Genomic DNA, 19,938 nt, shown 5'->3' with positions numbered 1-19,938 from the left:
CATCAAGTGATCCATGCCCTGTCACCCAATCCCAGCTTCTGGCAAACAGAGGCTAGTGACACCATTCTTGCCCATCCTGGCTAACAGCCATTGATGGACTATTTTCCATGAATCTATCTAGCTCCCTTTTGAAATCGGTGACACTTTTCTACTTTCACACAATCCCCAATGTTAGAGGTATAGAAGTACCATTTCTGAGTATTTATTTATTACACATTTTTAGATGGAGGGAAAATTATGTTTTTGAGAGGAGTCTTTCATCTAATATGTTATTATAAACCTGATATTAGCTGCGCCCTTACAAATATTCTACCAAGCTCTTCAGAATCAAAAAAAGTTCTTTATTTTTACCCAGAACGCCTACCTGTTGGGATACTGGAATAGGACTATGCTCATTTATCACTGCCACTGAAGACAGACAATTAACTTTTCATATGTTTAATCCAATTCTAGGAATCTTTAACACAAAATTGAAGGAGGATATTTACCCTGTGTTTGGTACAAATATGGTGTCAAGAGTCAGCTTCAATCCCTCAGCTAACTGCAAAGAAGGAAAAAAAGAAGTCAGATTATCTGGACTCCTTCTATTGAAAAAGATGATTGGCATTATATTCTCTTACCTTACTATAATTCCCATCTCCTCTTCTTGTCTGAATAGAAGCTGATCTTTGGCACAAAAAGTAAGTAATTTGCAGAGAACTCCACATTGAAGATTTAGTTTGAGTGAATAAAGCAAGTAGCTTCACTAGTTTTCCACATTCCCGGACACCTTATAAATATGTACTCAGAGCATAAGAATGGCCATACTGGGTCAGACCAATGGTCCAACCAGCCCAGTATCCCGTCTTCTGACAGTGGCCAATGGCAGGTACCCCAGAGGGAATGAACAGAACAGGTAATCATCAAGTGATCCATCCCGTCGCCCATTCCCAGCTTCTGGCAAACAGAGGCTAGGGACACCATCCCTGCCCATCCTGACTAATAGCCATTGATGGACCTGAACTTACCTAGTTCCTTTTTAAAACCTGTTATACACAACATCCTGTGGCAAACAGTTCTACAGGTTCACTGTGTGTTGTGTGAAGAAATACTTCCTCTTTGTTTTAAACCTACTGCCTATTAATTTCATTTGGTGACCCCTAGTTCTTGTGTTATGAGGAGTACATTACATTTCCTTATTTAGTTTCTCCACACCAGTCATGATTTTATAGACCTCTGTAAGATTCCCCCCCTTAGTTGTCTCTTTTCCAAGCTGAAAAGTCCCAGCCTTACTAATCTTTCCCATGTGAGGCCTTACATTCAACTTGATGGCATTTCTCTGTTTCTATATATGTCTGTATGTAATGCAATAACTTTTGAATGCCCCATCTGATCAATTCTGAAATTTCAGAGAATATTCTAGACATCAGTGGCCAGAAACTTTTTATTTTGGGGGATAATTTGAACACTGAATGGCAGGAAAATGGGGGACAAAGTTGCTGTCATCTGTTGATGGCATCCATTAACAGTTTGCAGCATAACAATACTCCTGGACAGCCAGAGGGAAAGGAGAGAGAACATTTCATTCCTTCTCCCTAATGTTCTGCCTCCTCAAAGACAGCACCAGTTGTCCACTCCTTCCTTCTCAATCTTGTGGGAAGGAAGATATTTCAAGGGGCATGGCAGGGAAAGACAGTGCCTCCATTTGCACTTAAAAAAAAATTAGACAAATCTACAGAGCAAGGCCTACACGAGCAATGAAGCATGCAACCCTCTAGTGTGTGTAGGCAGCAGGAGAGGGTGCCAGAGTTTCTGCTGCTGCTGCACCAAATGGACACACTGTGGGCTTGATTTTAGCTGAAAACAGGTTGTTGTTTTTTTAATCTTCACCAAAAATCAAAACAACATTCCATGAAATTTTTCAATTAATTGGATGCAGTTGTCAAGAGTTATTGCACAGCACTGAGAAACAATACTGAGCTGAGTATAGGACCTTGCTTTGGTTGGCCAACTAGTAAATCTTTACTTTAAGTCTAACTTTTTTATTTGCACTCACAGCGCTAACTATTTAAATATTTTGCATGGCCGGTTGGACAACATCTAAACAACCCCCTTGAATATACATATAATATTGTATTGCTGCATATATTAGTTTTTAGGTCGTTAATCTTTCTTATATGTTAAATGCAAATCACCAGTTTGCAAGATGAAATACTTAAAAGCCAGGCAATTCCAAAAGTAAGGTTGCTTAACTTGACCATACTGCACATCTGGCATATTAAACACTGTGATACCCTGTACCTCAAAGCAGCCCCCTAGAACCCCCATATTCACCACTGTCATAATTATGATATGTTTTGTACAAAGTATGCTAGTTGTGAGGTATCATTTTAAAAGTATTGATCTGTTTAACATTAATATCCTGTTGGATTGTATGTAAAGTTAGGAAGTTTTGCTATGGGTATGTCATTGAAATATGCCGTGAGGTTGGGAACACCCAAAACCAGCCTGTCAGGTAGCTAGACAGTGTTAATGGCTCATTGATACCCACTGAAAATAGAATCCTCTATTCTAGAGGAAGCATGTACGCCTTGGGGGGCGGATTAACCCACCTCAAAGCAAAGATCTTTCGCAAGCTGGAAGAAAACATAAGAGGGGAAGTGACACCATCACTTGGCTCTTTTCCTCCCAGCTCAACACCTGGAAGAAACATCTGAAAGACAAAGACTTTGAATGGGGGAAGGGGGTCCCAGGCTAGGAAAGAGTCCCAGTCCATGTATTGGGAAACCGAAACCTGTTTGTACCATCTACACTGCTTGATTCAAATCCTGTTTAGTTTGCAGAACTTAACTTATTTTTATTTCTTAGATAACCAACTTTGGCCTTTACGCTTGCTACTTATAATCACTTAAAATCTATGTTTCTGTAGTTAATAAATCTGTTTTCTATTTTACTTAAAACAATGTGTTTTGGTTGAAGTGCTTGGGAAATCTCAGCTCAGTTTACAAAGGCTAGTGTGTGTCCTCTCCACATTGACGGAGGATTGGAATGGGTAATGAATTTTGGACCAGTACAAGACGGTATAGTTCTGGGGTGCAAGGCTAGGGAGCTGAGGGGAATTGGTGGAGCCTTCCTATTGATGATTCATGAGTGGGTGGTAGAGCATTCGTGTAACTCAGTTGGGTGGATGTCTGCGTAAGTGCAGTACCCGACAGAGGTTTGTGGCTTGATACAGCACCACAGCGTAAGAGGAAACCCACGACGGTGGACAGAGGGCTCAGCAGTCCCACAGTCCAGATTGCACCCAGGGGACCCAGTAACAAACATCATATGTCCATGACACAGTAATCCTCTGCTTATTTTAACAAGGGAAAGAATAGAAAATACTTCATAAATGCATCACGGCCAAGTTAACTTTAATTTTTAGTTCTTCCTAGCTTCTGAATGGTTCTTCTTGCAACCATAATATTGAATTACAGTTAGTTTACTGCATTTCATGTCACAGTAGTTTAAGAAAAAAATTAAGATTCGGAGGTAATCTGTGTTTGCAATTTACAGGCTTTGGTGGGTTTTCCAGATACACAGATTTGTCTAGTCTGTGTGCACATTAAAAATTTACAACTACCTTTGTCTTCAGCTATCCACCTCATACTGTTTACAAGAGCAGCTGGCTCCACTAGCAGAGCTTGGAGGCAATTTTGAGGCAGAGAACAGACTCAACTATGCATCTTTGCACACTTTAGAATAAAAGTGCCTCCTCTACCTGCTGCTATATTTGTTTTGTAATGTAAGTTAGTAAGTATGCAGGGGCAAGTTACAGTACAAACCAAATGGGACAACCGCTTCACTTTTGAAAGATTAGATTTAAAACCTGGCTTAGGTCATAAATGAAAATCAAGGACTCCTCTAGTCCTTAATGGATATATTTACGTATCAGAAAATAACCTCACAATTTATTAAAATACAATATGAATACTCAGAATGCCCATCTGCAATAGCAGTCCTGCTGCAAATCTGAATTATGATGCATAGTATTGGGAGAGGATATTTGTATGCTCTCTGCCTTTCTGCACTACAACTCCACCTTTAAGAACATCAAATTCAGAAACAGAGTTATATGAAAACTCCCACACACTGTACAAAAAGAATGAGTTGAGGTACTCCCTTCTATGCTATATTTTAGTTAGTCCTAATTTACCATAGCTCACCTATCATTTATATCTTCTATTGGTTTATTCTCACAGTATTTTTACTTGACTTGCTGAATCGCTTTCATAATTTCCACTTTCTCTTACCTTATCCTCCATTGACACCTCTGTCCCCAGTGTGTTGTCTGTGTTCCATTTCTGGGTGAATGTAAGTCCATAGTCCTTGATCTTATATTTGGTCTCTAGGTTGCCTGAGGCCTTCCCAGTGTCTGTGTTGGAGGAACCAGCGGTGGTAAATTCCTGGCAAAAATACGAGACTAGAATTAACACACTTATTACTTTACTAAATTTAATTTCTACTTGATGAGTCCCATCCCTTTGAACCACTTGTTCCCCCCACCTTTTTTATTTTTTTTTTTGTTTGTTTTTTTAAATTTGGAGCACACCCCTTGCAAAATATTACATTCTAATGATGGAACTGGAGACATTAATACATAGATTCCACTAAAGAGGATTCTATTTTAACTAAAATCAGTCCATTGACCCCGTTGTCTAACTCTGCCTAGACTAGGAAACCTTTTAAAAGCACACACCTTAATATCCACAAAGTTTTACAAGGCAGTATTTCTCAATTTCAGAAACGAGTTCAACTCCCATGTGCCATGTCGCAATGCCACTCACTCAGATTTGCTCCAGCCAGCCCTCTGTCATGACAGAGGGTGACCGGGCCAAATTTGAGCAGATGGTATTGCAATCCCATGATTGAGTGGGAAGGCTTGCTGAGTCCCCCTAGAAAGTTTGATAAGACCATAAGAATGGGCATACTATGTCTATCCAGCCCAGTATTTTGTCTTCCAAAAATGACCACTGCCAGATGTTACAGAGGGAAAGAACCAAACAGGAGAATTATCGAGCGATCCGTCCCATCGTCCAGTCCCAGCATTTGGCAGTCAGACATTTAGGGATACTCAGAATGTGGGCTTGTGTCCCTGACCATCTTGTTTAATAGTTATTGATGGTCCCATTCTCCATGAACTAGTCTCATTTTTTATTGAAGCCAGTTATACTTTTGATCTTCACAACATGCCCTGGTAACAAGTTCCACAGGTTGACCGTGCATTGCGTCAAGAAGTACTTCCTTTTGTTTATTTTAAACCTGTTGCCTAATCATTCCATCTGATGACCCCTGGTTCTTGTCCCAATTCACTTTCTCCACACCATTCGTGATTTTATAGATCGCTATTGACCCCTCCCCCCCTTAGTTGTCTCTTTTCTAAACTGAACAGTCCCAATCTTTTTAATCTCTGCTACGGAAGCTGTTCCATACCACTAATCATTTTTGTTGTTCTCTGAACATTTTCCAATTCCAATATATCTTTTTTTGAGATAGGGCAACCAGAACTGCATGCACTATTCAAGGTGTGGGTATATCAGATTTATATAGTAGCATTAAGATGCTAGCTGAAAACCACTGCTTTAAACCATTTGTATAATCATTTTACACACTCATACTTTTCATCATAATACCTGGACCCAGATGACTGGATGATAGATAAAAAGGGCTCCAGAGGTGATTCCGGCAATTTCAGGCAGGTAAGCCTAACTTTAGTACCAGACAAATTGATTTACACTATAGTAAAGAACAGAATTATCAGACACATATATGAACACGACTTGTAGTGGAAGAGTCAACATGGTTTTTGTAAAGGGAAATCACGCCTCACCAATCAGACTTTTGAGATGGTCAAACACACACGTGAACAAGAATGATTTAGTGGATACAGTGTACTTGGACTTTCAAGAAGCCTTTGACAAGATCCCTCATCAAAGGCTCTTAAGCAAAGTAAGCAGTCATGGGATAAGAGGGAAGGTCCTCTCATGGTTCAGTAACTGGTTAGAAGACAGGAACAGGACAGGAGAGAGGTAAATAACGGGGTCCCCCAAGGATCTGTACTGGGACCAGCGTTGTTCAACACATGCATAAATGATCTGGAAAAAGGGGTCAGCTATTAGGTGGCAGACTTTGCAGACAGTACAAAATTACTCAAGATAGTTAAGTCCAAAGCTGACTGCAAAGAGTTACAAAAGGGATCTCACAAAACTGGGTGACCGGGCAAAGAAAATGCAGATGAAATTCAATGTTGATAAATGCAATGTAATCCCAATGTAAAAACATAATCCCAACTATCCATGCAAAATGATGGTGTCTAAATTAGCTAACACCACTCAAGGGAAAAAAAAAAGATCTTAGAGTCAATGTGGATATTCCTCTGAAAACATCTGCTCAATGTACAGAGGCAGTCAAAAAAGCTAACAGAATGTTAGGAACCATGGGGAAAGAGATAGATAACGAGACAGTAAACAGTATAATGCCACTATATAAAGCCATGGTATGCCAACACCTTGAATACTGCATGCAGTGCTGGTCACTCCATCTCAAAAAAGAGATTAGAACTGGAAAAAGTATAGAGGAGGGCAACAAAAGTGATTATTGGTACGGAACAGCTTCCATATCAGGAGAGGTTAAGACAACCAGGACTGTTCAGCTTGGGAAAAAGACAATTAACAAGGGATGTGTTAGAGATCTATCAAATCATGAATGGTATGGAGAAAGTGAATAAGGAAGTGTTATTTACCCCTTCACATAACGTAAGAGCCAGGAGTCACAAAACAACCAAAAGGAAATACTTCTCTACACACCGCAGTGTCAACCTTTAGAACTCATTGCCAGGGTCATCCTGTGAAGGCCAAAAGTATAACTAGGTTCAAAAATGAATTAGGTAAGTTCCTGGGGGATAGGTCCATCAATGGCTATTAGCTAAGATGGCCTGCAATGCAACCACATGCTCTGGGTGTCCTTAAGCCTCTGATTGCCTGATGCTGGGACAGGATAACAGAAGTGGACCACTTGATAATCGCCCTGTTCTGTTCCTTTCCTCTGCAGCAGCTGTCGGAAGACAGAATACTGGGCTAGATTGATCACTGGTCTGATCCATTACGGCTGTTCTTATGACCCTTTTTTCCAAACCTCTTTATTCTACTTCTTACCATTGAACATAATTCTTTCTGTATCTCAGTTACCTACTTCCTGACCCAGTCCACTACTGAACTCCAAATCCTTAAGACAAAAGGCCATCAACTGGAGAAATGCTAGTGCAAAAGACACTTCCTCCACTGTAATGTCTGGATAAATCCCAGACTTCCCTCAAGCCACCCTCCGGTCTGGAAAAATCATCATTTTATTATTCTGTATTCTTTAAAGACAACAAAAATTCCTTGATCACTCTTCAGTTACATTAGCTTACTTCTTCACCACCCTGTCTCCCTCTTCTTTTTCACTTACAAAGTCTGCCATATTCTTCCATTCTAAAACTGCAATAGTATGGGATACCCACCAGCTCCACCTTCTCTTTTTCTCTTTACATAGATTCAATCCTCTCACATCTGATACCACAGCCATCTGCACCTCACCTAACTGATACCATACACTTCAGACAGAAAACTCCCTGAACCCATTCGTGTCTGATCTCTTTCCAACTGTCTCTACTCTAGCTCCCTATCCAGACCACAGACAAAGTGTCAGAGTTTAAGGACAAAGGACACCACCAAATCATCTAGTCTGAACTCCTGTATATCATAGGCCGCAACCATCACCACCCAGCACCCGCATGCTAAACCCAACAAGCAAATTTAGCCCAAGCAAACAAAATTAAATCCAGTGGCAGCTGTCATGACTCTTCTAGAAATCCATCTTTCACCTCGACAAATATAACCCCATATCCAACTTACTCTTAGCAACCCATGTTTCCAACCACCACACTGCCTGCAACATCTTTCATCTTTTCTGTGCTTCATAGCGTCGAAAGGATGCACCTCAGAATTTTCAGTGATTTGCTCTACCTTGTAGACTGTGGCCCCATTAGTTACCCTCTTGGGCCTCTGTATAGCACTTTACACTACTAACCATCTATATCACCCTCTGAACACTTCACTTCAGACACTATGTTGATGCCTCAGGGTCATCCCTCCCTTGTAATTGACTGTCCCTTTTATCCTAAGGACATTTCTCCATCTCTTTCAGATCATTCAATAACTTCTCTTTTTAAATGTCAAGTTGACCCTTGATTCAGTCTTAGGTTTTTTTTTTAAACTTATCTTCAGAGAGGCAAACTTCTTCCTCTGAAAGATAGGTATGCTCAGTTGAGTCTTTAGCTCATTTATCTCTCAGGATCTTCTTACAAGTCTTTCCATTAGCTAGGCCTCCATATTCCACACAAGTCACTACCTCAACACACACTTACTGGAACTCGTATCCATTTGCCTTTTCACACCTGGATTACTGCTGCCCTCCTCCCTCTATAGCTTCCCAAGAGAACCTGCACCTAGACTCCCATCTATTCAGAACCCTGTATCCACCTTCTAACCTTTACACATGAACATAATCACATCGCCACCACTCTGAAAGGGCTCCACAGGTCCTCTATCTACTAGCAAAATCGCACCCCTCACCCTCAAGGCACTGCACTGACAAGACTCTCCCTTCTATTTCTCCAATCTTTTCTCCTTATACTCTACTGGCTTCATCTGCTCTTCCAATTCTGACCTCCTCGTATGTTCTTCATTCTTTACCCTCCTTTGTGAAGTTCATTCTTTGATGCTGCCACACCAGCTGTTGAACAATCTGTCCCTTTTCTCTACCTCACAGATACTTTTGTAAAACAGCTCAAAACCCACATCTTCCGACGCTGCCTAAAGCCAGCCAATTGCTGGTCAGTTCCCCATACCTTAGGGTTTCTTATTGTCTAGACTTCATGCCTCTCCTTGTCAACTGTCCGCATCTACTGTCTAACCCTCTTGTAACTAACTCAGTAAATGCTGTGTGAAGACATGAGCAACACATCAAAAATTTAACTGTATGGTACATTCTAACTACAGTTATAATGCACATCAGGCAAGTTATGAGAAGTGTCTGACAAAAGACATAATTTCAATTCCCATCTTTGGAACCCTAATTGTAAAGATTAGACTTGTTCCAAGCCTGTGAAAACTTGTATTCTTAGATGGCACATACCCATTTCCACACTCCCAGGCCAATGCAATGAGCTATAAGTTTCAGGAAACTCATACTTGGAACAGTTTTAAAGTACCAGAGAGGTACTACCAAAAACACATTTCTGTCACAATATGCAAGATGGCATTTACTTTATGATTATGCCATGCGGCAACAGCACACAACTGTCTCAAAATATATCCATCCAGACAGCAAAGGAAAACATAGGAAGCTGACTTCTGTGGTTGATTAGCCTTTAAACAGGGTTTCAGGCTCCAAATACAAGTGCACAAATCTCTGATTTGTTACTTCTGTGAGATTATGTTTAAGAGACCAATCTATAACTGACTTTTAAAAATCTCTCGCTTGATCTTAATGCAGATCATCAATCTAAACGGCTGAACAGATTTCTCAGATCAAGGAAAACAAAGATCTTGTCTGCCCTTTTCACTAAACACAGTGAAGGGAAAGAATCCTGCTGTCATATGATCAAAAGCAGAAGGATTTTCCTAGCAGTTAGAACTGCATCTCCTTCTGAGAGAGGACAGCGCAGAGTCAACATTTGTTACCATTCATCTCCAGACTGTCAAAAGCAGAGCTCTGACTGGATCATGTCTCATGGGAGCATTTCTGAAATCCTCTGCATCAGAATGCCAGACTGCCTTAATTTCATATACCAGTCTGAATCAGTCCTCAAGTTCACCTTCATATTTGACCTTTCAGCTCACTGTGGCAGACATCTTAGAAAAACACGAGACATTTAGTAGGACATTGAACCAGTTGTGCTGTACGAAGCAACAACATCTGAAAGAAAAGTCTGCGAGGGAATGAAAGCTGTATATGAAGGTTCTACCTCTCAAACTTAAAGATAGCTCAACACACAGTAAAACTACTTGCCGTTATATCAAAACAGAGTTTAGCTTCCATTTGTATAGAATTATGTGGCACATCCCTCATTCTGGACCCCAACTCACTTCCATCCCACACAAGCCTGTTGTTCTTTCATTGGTAATGCAAATACTGATATTATAAATGCTAAATCATGATTCTGAAATAATAGAAAATGTTATCTATACCACGTAATTTCTAGATTCCTTTCCTCTTATTTTTGTTGCGTTTCTATGGTTCTTTGACACAGACTTTAAATACCTGTGTTATACAAATGGGTTATAGTGGAGTGCAAGCCATGCACACAGGAATGCTTCATGTCAGTTACCATTTTTCCTTCACCTCCTAAAGAGATTAGGAATGTCAATGTGTGCCACAGTCCAGAGCAAAGTATGTAAAAAGTAGGAAACCCCATTAGAAAGTGACAACAGGAAAAAACACACAAAAACAATCACTATTCTTACCAGCTGAATAAGTAGCCAAAACCAAAGTTGCATGGAAAGGGGAGAAAACATTTGAGAAATTAAGGATTTTGATCAATCAGCAAACTTAGGCAGATTTGGATGTTTTCTGTATACATTCTGGCCATTATTTAACACCACAGCCTTAGTATAATATTCTTAGCATTTGAAAATTACAATGCATTGCTAAACAAACTGTCTAAAAAAACCTGATATTTCGTACTTTGCAGCTATTTCATTTCCGTCACAATAAAAAACTTGTATTCCCCATATCTTTACTATCTCACTGTGGTACTCCACTTAACTGTGACAAACTACAAAATAACAAGCTACCTTCTGCTATAAGAATGAATTAAGATGTTTGTGCATATTTGAGGTGTGAACGTACAACCAGAAGGGAGAGCTGAAGCAAACGGGGCACGGTAGAGGTTGAAAAGTAACGTGAGTGAAGCAAGCATAGATGGCACTGTAGACATGCATGCACAGGAGTGCAAAAGACCATGCAAGAATAAGTGTGCCTAGTGGGGAGATATTCTCGAGGGTAAATGTAAAAAAATATGGATTCTATTCCTCGCTCTGTCAGGCTTCCTGTGAGATCATGGGGAACTAATAATTTTCCCCCTCTGAAAAATGGCGATTATGATATTTTGTACTTTTCAGAGATCCCATGAGATTTACTTCATGTAAAATGCTGTCAATGCCTCATGTTACAGATGCTATAGAAATGCTATGCTTTATTATTAAGCTTAGCAGCATAAGCATAAAGAAGCAAGGTTCAATCCATTTTGAACAGAGCTGGAAATGCAAGCCCAAGCACAATAAAACTCTAGCTAAATTATGTCCCCCAGGTCACCAATGGTTTAAAAGAGTCAAACTCTCCCTTTAAATCCAGCGAAGGTCTCTGACAATATTTTGATGGTGGGAACTTGGGAGTATAGCTTTTGCAAAGCCAGCCAGCTGGCTCTCAACTTCATCCAAAACCTCCCTTAGCTAAAGGTTTTTGGTGTCCCGAGTCCTTTGGATAAATAGTTAATGCAGGATTGTGAATCCAGACTAACAGTGGTGGATGATCTGGCCTGCATCCATAAGCAGAAATGTGAGCCAGAAACAAATTTAGCTATAAAAAGGTAGTGAGAGAGAACACACATGACCGGAAGCATGACAATGGAAACCCATTTTGAAGACTGGGGTGAAGACACTGCGAAGATGGAAGAGTGAACAAATGTACCTATACAAATCCTAACAATGACAGTATGCTATGTGAAAGTTTGTTTAGATCACAGAGAAAATACTGGGACACCAGTTCTTTACATCATTCTAGTAGCACACCACTCACCTCCAGACATTAAAATGAGAGATGAAACAGAAAAGTAGTAAATCCCAGTGAATTACTTTTGTTACTAAAGAGGTTTACTCTCATCTTTGCTATACTGGTGTCATTGAAAGTCTTCAGTACTCACCACGCCACTGGAAGACTTGGTCTTCAGCTCTAACTTGATCATTCCAAATCCTGAAACAGCAAAGTTCACAAGTTTCTATTACATTGCAATGTAAAAGAATAGGATAGACACTTACTCCAGTATGAAACAGGTTGGGAGTGTTTGCTCGAAACAGCCCACCCTGTTACTAGGTGCTGATCTTCCTGGGAAAGTATTAAATGGTTTCTGATGACTCACCAAGGTAGGTGGCTCATTACCCATCAGGATGTAAGGGAGGCAGAAGCGTCTATTTTAGAGTACAACGAGGGTGTGGGCTGAGCAGTCCTGAATTAGACTAATACATTTTAAGACCAGAAGGGAACATTATGATCATCTGTCTGAACTGCTGCATACCACAGGCCAAATAATTTCATCTACTTGAGCTAGGGCATATGGATAGTAAAACATCCAATCTTTACTTGAGACTTAAAGCGATTACCCCTTGATAAATCGTTCCAATGGTTAATCATATTTACTGCTAGATATTTGTGCCTTATTTTTAATCTGAATTTGTCTAGCTTCAACGGATCTCATTAGACTTTTGTCTTCCAGACTGAAGATATTATCAGATATCTTTTCTCCATTTAGATACTTGTAGACTGGGATCAAACCATCTTCTACCCTTCTCTTTTAGAAGCTAAATAAACAGACATGTTTAAGTCTCTCACTGCAAGGCAGGTCTTCCAGCCCTCAAATAATCTGTGAAGCTCTTTTCTGAAAGCTGTCCCATTTGTCACCATCTTTTCTGTCATAGTCTCACCAATACCACATACACAGATAATACCATTTCCTTACTCCTTCTTGATATTCCTTTGTTTACACATCACAGAACAACATTTGCTCTTTCTTTAGGCTGAAAAATCTAGAAGCAGCTAAGACTAGAAAAAAAGCTTGAGCTGAAATTTGTCAAAATATAGTTTGATCTTTGTTAACAAAAGACAAGTCTGAGAAACAAGGTGAGTTTTTGACTTTACAGTGTGTGAACTTCATTTTAGACCAGTTTGGGAAACGCACCCACTCACACATTGTTTAATAACAACATTTCACAAAATAGAGGATTTTAGAATTCATGACATGTCACTGTACTGTCAATCTCAGGATTCCCATAACTGACCATAATTTAAACCAGTCACAGAAAATGAAAATATAGAGAGCTACCCCACGAGATGGGCTGTACCTCTGAAAGCAGACAGTTATTCAAATGAATTTATATGATATATACAGCAGATGGAGAAACGATCATCAATTAGGAAGAAATCCAGTTTCAAGATCCAGGAAAACACATAAATATATATATACAGAAAAAAAGCCACTTCTTTATCAGCTGTATAGTGCCAGTTTTATGCCACAAACAACGTAAATGCTGCATTAAGGCATTGTTTATGTAAATTACCAAGAACTGCAAACAAGAGAACAGTTCAAGCAGAGAGTTCCTCCCCGAGAGACTTTCTGGTTTCCTTTTAAAATAAATTCTTTTCCAGTTTAAAGTGCTCTAAACTATTTGTACTGTGTCCAACATCACACATAATTTTGTCTCAAACAACATAGGAGCCCTCTATCTGAGGGGATCGTCTGTTGCCAATGGTCTGGTACGGCAACTTCCACGGTGGGGGTGGATCCAATTATACATATCCCTGTATAAAATAAAGAAGGTGAGAAGCACTCTATAAAAGGCTGAAGACACCGGAACACTTCTCACTATTCAAATTACATTTTGTGGCATCTCTCTGGGCAAGAGTCAAAACAGTTTCCTTTCTAGTTTGATACATATTTATGATGTGTTAATATGCTGAGTAAGTAGCATGAGATATTTTTTTCTCCTTCTTCGCTTGTACTTATTTGGCCACATTATTATCACAAAACATTATTTCACTAAATACATATGTAAATAATGTTATTACTTTTGTTAAGGCACCTAAGAAATGTAAGCTTATTAGCATCAACATATGATCATGCTGCTTACCATATCCTTTGTTGAATACATCCCTGGCAGATTTCCCCAGGTCACAGTAGGATGGTGGGACAGCCATTGGGTCTGAAAAGATTGGAAGTAGAGAGAACCCAGATTTTACAAGACAGAGCTGAAAAATCTTACTAAGCGGAGAGAGACGTTCCTTACTTCCACCTTGTTTTGTCAGAAAGAACAAAAGGTATTTTATCATATCAGAAATTTAACATAAGCCAATCTATTATTCAGAAACACTGTACCCCAGGAATGGAATTAAACTCTAGCAATGTACTTGTCCCAGAATCTGCTAATATTGTATCAGAGAAAGAACCCAACAACGTATTGACTCCATTTCTGTTCCAATAATTGAATGCTGCTTTCATGATAGGAACCATTCTGACACGGGCCCTAGGTGACATAGCCCATGGTGATGAATAATCATAGACTCGCAGGACTGGAAGGGATCTCATGAGATCTTCTAGTCCAGTCCCCCTGCACTGAAGGAAGGAATAAGTATTATCTAGACCATCCCTGACAGGTGTTTGTCTAACCTGCTCTTAAAAATCTCCAATTATGGAGATTCCACAACCTCCCCAGGCAATTTATTCCAGTGCTTAACTATCCTGGACAGTTAGGAAGTTTTTCCAAATATCCAATCTAACCCCACCTTGTTGCAATTTAAGCTCATTGATTCCTCAAGGTTAAAGAGTACAATTTTCCTCCCTCCTCCTTGTAACAACCTTTTGTGTATTTGAAAACTGTTATGTCCCCCTTCAGTCTTGTCTTCTCCAGACTAAACAAACCCAATTTTTTAAATCTTGCCTCCTAGGTCACGTTTTCTAAACCTTTAATTATTTTTGTTGCTCTTCTCTGGACTTTCTCCAATTTGTCCACATCTTTCCTAAAATGTGGCGCCCAGAACTTCACACAATACTCCAGTTGAGGCCTAATCAGCGCTGAGTAGAGTGGAAGAATTACTTCTTGTGTCTTGCTTACAACACTCCTGCTAATATATCCCAGCATGATGTTTGCTTTTTTTGAAACAGTGTTACACTACTGACTCATATTTAGCTAGTGATCCACTATGACCCCAGATCCCTTTCTGCAGTACTCCCTCCTAGGCAGTCATTTCCCATTTTGTATGTGTGCAATTGATTGTTCCTTCTTAAGTAGAGTACTTCACATTTGTCCTTATTGAATTTCATGCTATTTATTTCAGACCATTTCTCCAGATCATTTTGAGTTTAAATCCTGTTCTCCAATTGTTGATGAATCAGCAAAATGAAAGCCCATGGAGTCCAATATTAACTAAAAGCCAATTTAGAACTGTATAAGATTCCCTCCCCGCCCCCTCCCCATTATTTTCTTGATTCTTCCCCTCAGGTAGTCTTCCAGAGCTTTGGAAAATACAAAAAGGACATCTGTCTACAGTATGTGGATGTGACTGACACACCAATATTCACCACTGTTACGTAATTAGGATATGTTTTGTACAAAGTATACTTTGTGAGGTATCATTCTAAAAGTCTTGATCTGCTAGGTTATGTTACGTTCTTATGCTAGACATGAATATCTCGCTGGATTGTATGTGCTATCATCGTATGTGAAGTTATGAAGTTGGGCTACGTATGTGTTACTGAAACTTGTTGCGAGGCTGAAAACACCCACAAGCAGCCTTTCAGGTACAACAGTAAAAAGGCCAAACAATGCTAATGGCTTGTTGAGGAAATGCACACAAGCACGAGGATTACCCCAGAAACTGTGTACAATAGAAACCTCTCGAAGATAGCACTACACAGTGGGAACTGTTTGACCCAGCTCACAGCAAAAGAGCTTTCCAGCAAGTGGGGAGAAGATATAAAAGGGATAAAATGACATCATGAGGGGACCTCATTCTCCCTACAACAACCCACCTGGAAACACCTGAGGAATAAAGACTGAACAAGGGGGGGGGGGGGAAGAGGAGGAGGGAGCAATGGTCATAGGCTAAAAGGGATTTCTAGCCTGCGTACGAAAACCTGGGAAACCCAAGCTGCAAAGCCAAGGCAGTTTGTGCCTTAAGAATCTGACAGCCTGTTTATCAATCAGGGTGAGAATTTGTTAATTCATATCCTATCTATCTGGTATGTTAAACTCAGTTTGCAGTTTTGTTTATTTACTAGGTAATCATATATAACCACTTAAAATGTATCCATTTGTAGTTAATAAACTTATTTTATATTTTAATCCAAACCAGTGTGTGTTGAACTAAGGCATCCAGGGAAACTATCAGCTTGGTTACCACAAGTGTGTATGGTCCTCTTTACATTGAGGGAGAGGCGGACTGGGTGTTAAACCCACATTCTGGCCAGATTTGACCAGGGCAGTACAGTACTGCTCTGGGGTCCTAGGCTGGTGGTTAGAAAGCCTGCATGTGACTGCGGCTGGGTGTGTCCCTATCTGTGTGAATGCTTGTGAAAGTCCAAGCTTGGCAGGCTTTGCAACTTGTTACAGCAGCACAATGTGAAAGGGAGCCCAGGCTGGTGGATCAGAGGGCTCAGCAGTACCCCAGTTCCAGGTGGCGTTCCAGGACCTTGCCGAGTCTCTCTCTCCGATAATGCACTTACAAGAAAAAAATGAGACTATGGTCTAACATAAATAACTGTTTGTGTCTCAACTTTAAAACAGAAAAAAGCCAGAAACTGAAAATTATGAGTGGAGTGTTAGTTTTAATGTTGGATGTCTCAATCCTTTTGATTGGTGTCACTACCTAAATATTATTAAATACCATTTTAAAATATATTCTGCTAGTGGCTTCACATTAAAGAAACATAGGTAGCTTTTATTCTAGAGTTTGTGCCTGAGAAATATGGATTTATAACGGCAAATCTTAAACATCCATCATGTTACTGTGGTAGCTTCTGTTCCAGAAAGGACTAACTAACCAACAGCTGAATGGCTCATTTGTTGCAGATCTTCTCTTGAACAGCTGCCACTAGAAATATCTCCAATTCTCCACTTGATAAATTATATTACACCAAAAGCACTGCTGATCCAAGAGAATAATAATAATAATGCAAACTAAGAGGTAAAAATCCTTAAAATCATCAATTCCCTTCAAATACTCACACCACTTACCTTTCCTTTGAACTACACAGCAGTGCTACTGTTTAGTCTTTCTTATTATTGTTGGGTTTCTCTTCCCCCACGCTCTTGCTGAAGAGCAAACTTGTGTTCTTCTGACCTTTGTGTGACAAGAAATCTATTCTTGCAGCAAGCAGTTTCTGACTTCACTCACAAAAAGACAAAACTAATCAAACGCAGAACTGCTTCATAAAGTTCACTGTCTGTCACATATCCTGGCTATAATGCAAGGATATCAACAAAGTATCTGAATTAATTCACAACTCAATCTTGTGGATGAATTACACAGAGCTGAGACAATTTACACTCTCTAATGAACCTCTTTATTTTTAATAGCTGGCCTTCTGATATATATATATACACACACACACATATACCTGTGGGTCTAGAAGGTACAGAACAGCTGGACATGACTGCAGATTCCTTATACGAAGATTAGGTCATAAATTATGTACGTCTCAAATGTGAACTTATAAAAGGCCTTTATACCTGTCAAATATGGAAAAAAATTGATGCATCATTAAAGATGAAAGACAAGTTTTACTTATACTATTACAGCAGCATCTGCAACCTAGTCGTGGAGCAGGCTGCGTTTCTGATAGAAAACCTGATTTTTTACCAAAGAACAACTGTTGAGGTGAGCCAGGAGCAAAGTATTCCACAATTTTTTAAAAAGTTGCTGTTATCTTTTAAAGTTTATTATTGTCAGAATTTTTTCATTCCATTGTTTTCAAAAGAGCTCAATAACTTAAAATCATTACTAAGAATTAAAGCAAACAAAATAAAGAGAACACAGCCAACACCAGGAAAGTGTAAAAGCAGATATTGTGCTTATCAGTAACTGTTTTTGAGGCTTAAAAAATGTATTAGGCACATATACAAGCAAAAGCCAATACCAAAGATGGTGCTCTGCACAAGCCCCATCAGATGCACAAGCAGCATCCTGGTGAGAAGCCTAGTAAATTAAACAGCTTCCACTATCCACACTAGGTAATTCACTCTCCCCCCTCCCACCCACTGACTTTTTGGGGGATATCAAAATCCACAGGACTCACAAATGCTTGCTTAAGGGAGAATTGTACCGTGCCATCCCTGAAGGAGGTGTTGACTATCACCACCAGTTATGGATCGAACACCTCAGCAGCAAAGGCAGATTGGTGTAAGTAAAGGATGATTTCAGCATCCCAACTACTGGGTAAATGGCCTAAATTTTTGCTTGGTCTGAGATACAATGACCATTTCAAGGCAAGATACTACATATATCATTTGAGAGAGGTAATTCTAGGGACCAATGGAAATCTGAGCATGTGACTTATTTCAGTTGTGAGTCACAAGACATCAGATTTTGGAAGTCACATTTGGATTACACTTTTACTCTTCCCCAACTCAACTTCTGAATGGACTTTAGCAGCTGTTCTCTAGGGAACTATTAGAGCTAGTACGAATCAGTGTTACCAGTGATTCATAAATGGTGGTCTGAAAAACTGCTTTTTTCACAAGAGCGATGCATTTGTCAGGCCTCTGGCAGAAGCATTTTCTGCTAGCCACGGGTGGGAGTTTCCACTTTCAAAGACTGTGATCGACTAAGTTCCCTAAGCGAAAGGGCTATATTTAGCTGGGAATGAATGTTCTAAAGGTTATCAAACAAAGATAACTAAGTACAAATGCGAAACACTTAAAATTATTTAAATCAAAAAGTTTTGTGATTGCTAATTTAAATCATGATTAAAATCAATGATCACTTTGATTTAAATTAATGCACCTTGCTACAAAGTGACTTAGGCCTTGATTACACTTAAAAGGGTTTGCCACTAGAGATATACAGTCGGAGACATAATGGTAAATTCTCCTAATGGAGAGACAGCTTATACCGGCAATAGTTCCTTGGTGTGTATAGTTTCAACCAGTACCCCAAATAGAATAAGCTATACCGACAAACGGACTTTTCTGCAGGTATAACTGCATCTACACTAGGGATTTTGCTGCCATAGCTATATATTCATCAGGGATGTGATCTCTTCCCCCCACCTCACTTAACTGAAGTAGCTATATTGGTAAAACTTTCTAGCTTAGACCAGGCCTTCGAAAAGCTAGAGCAATATGTGCTGCAGACAACATGGGAAGATTTGATGCTGATAAAATGTAAACGGTTACACAAAGGGAGAGGAAATAAAGCAGCAGAGACACAAAATGGAAGGCCATAACTAAGTTGCAGTCACATTAAACAAGTTTATTTTCACATTCTTTTTTTCCACATCACTAACCACCTACAGTAGCCACAGAAGAAACGTGGTCTTGTTTTTAGAGACTGTAGTGATAGCTGATCAATGAAAACACTGTGGCACACAATAAGAACTCTGCTACTATCAACTGCAATATTGTAATGCTGCATTTCAATCAGTATGGAGGATTAATCTCTGAGTCATGAAAATACAGGCTTCTATTCATACTATAAGTAAGCATTTTCAGGGTGAGAGGTAAGCAAGAGAGTTATCAAAAGGATCAAATTTTAGATTGACATTTCCTTTATTCCTGTATGTTTTCAGCACTTATCAAATTTAATGTAACACATATATGGATTTCAGCTTCCCAAAAAATTTTAAAAAGTCAATATTTATATTTCCACTGCAATTCCCTCTCCCAGCAAAGTCCAAAAGGCAACGTGAATACCTGGCGGCTGTTGACATAAGAAATTCTTATTTCCACACTGAAGAGTGCCTACATTTACCCGATAAAGTTTTGTAGTGAAATTATTAGACTTGTTGGAATTAAATCAAACATTTTCTCCATTAAACTTCATCAGACAGTTGTAGCAGCTCGGAAACAAAAAACAGCTTTGTGCGTGCAACCTGCAGCAGCTTAG

At 39.5% G+C, this 19,938-nt stretch overlaps 1 protein-coding gene across 2 annotated transcripts in view; it reads right to left on the bottom strand.

Moving 5' to 3' along the window:
- Positions 1-19,938, bottom strand: part of VDAC3 (voltage dependent anion channel 3) — a 32,952-nt gene that overhangs the window by 8,102 nt on the left and 4,912 nt on the right. The window contains exons 2-6 of one of the 2 annotated variants that reach the window (XM_084615351.1): positions 17,453-17,564; positions 13,968-14,039; positions 11,987-12,036; positions 4,275-4,427; positions 489-541 (exon numbers count right to left, since the gene is read on the bottom strand). In XM_084615351.1, the coding sequence (XP_084471477.1) occupies positions 489-541; positions 4,275-4,427; positions 11,987-12,036; positions 13,968-14,039; positions 17,453-17,486 (362 nt within the window). In that variant the 5' untranslated portion in view covers positions 17,487-17,564. The remainder of the gene's footprint in view (positions 1-488; positions 542-4,274; positions 4,428-11,986; positions 12,037-13,967; positions 14,040-17,452; positions 17,565-19,938) is intronic. The other variant, XM_084615352.1, reaches the window with a different exon arrangement.

The sequence above is a fragment of the Lepidochelys olivacea genome (assembly GCF_965140295.1).
Source record: "Lepidochelys olivacea isolate rLepOli2 genome assembly, chromosome: 26".
NCBI lineage: Eukaryota > Metazoa > Chordata > Testudines > Cheloniidae > Lepidochelys > Lepidochelys olivacea.
Note: the sequence above shows the minus strand (reverse complement) of the source record. Positions and strands in the feature narration are given on the sequence as shown.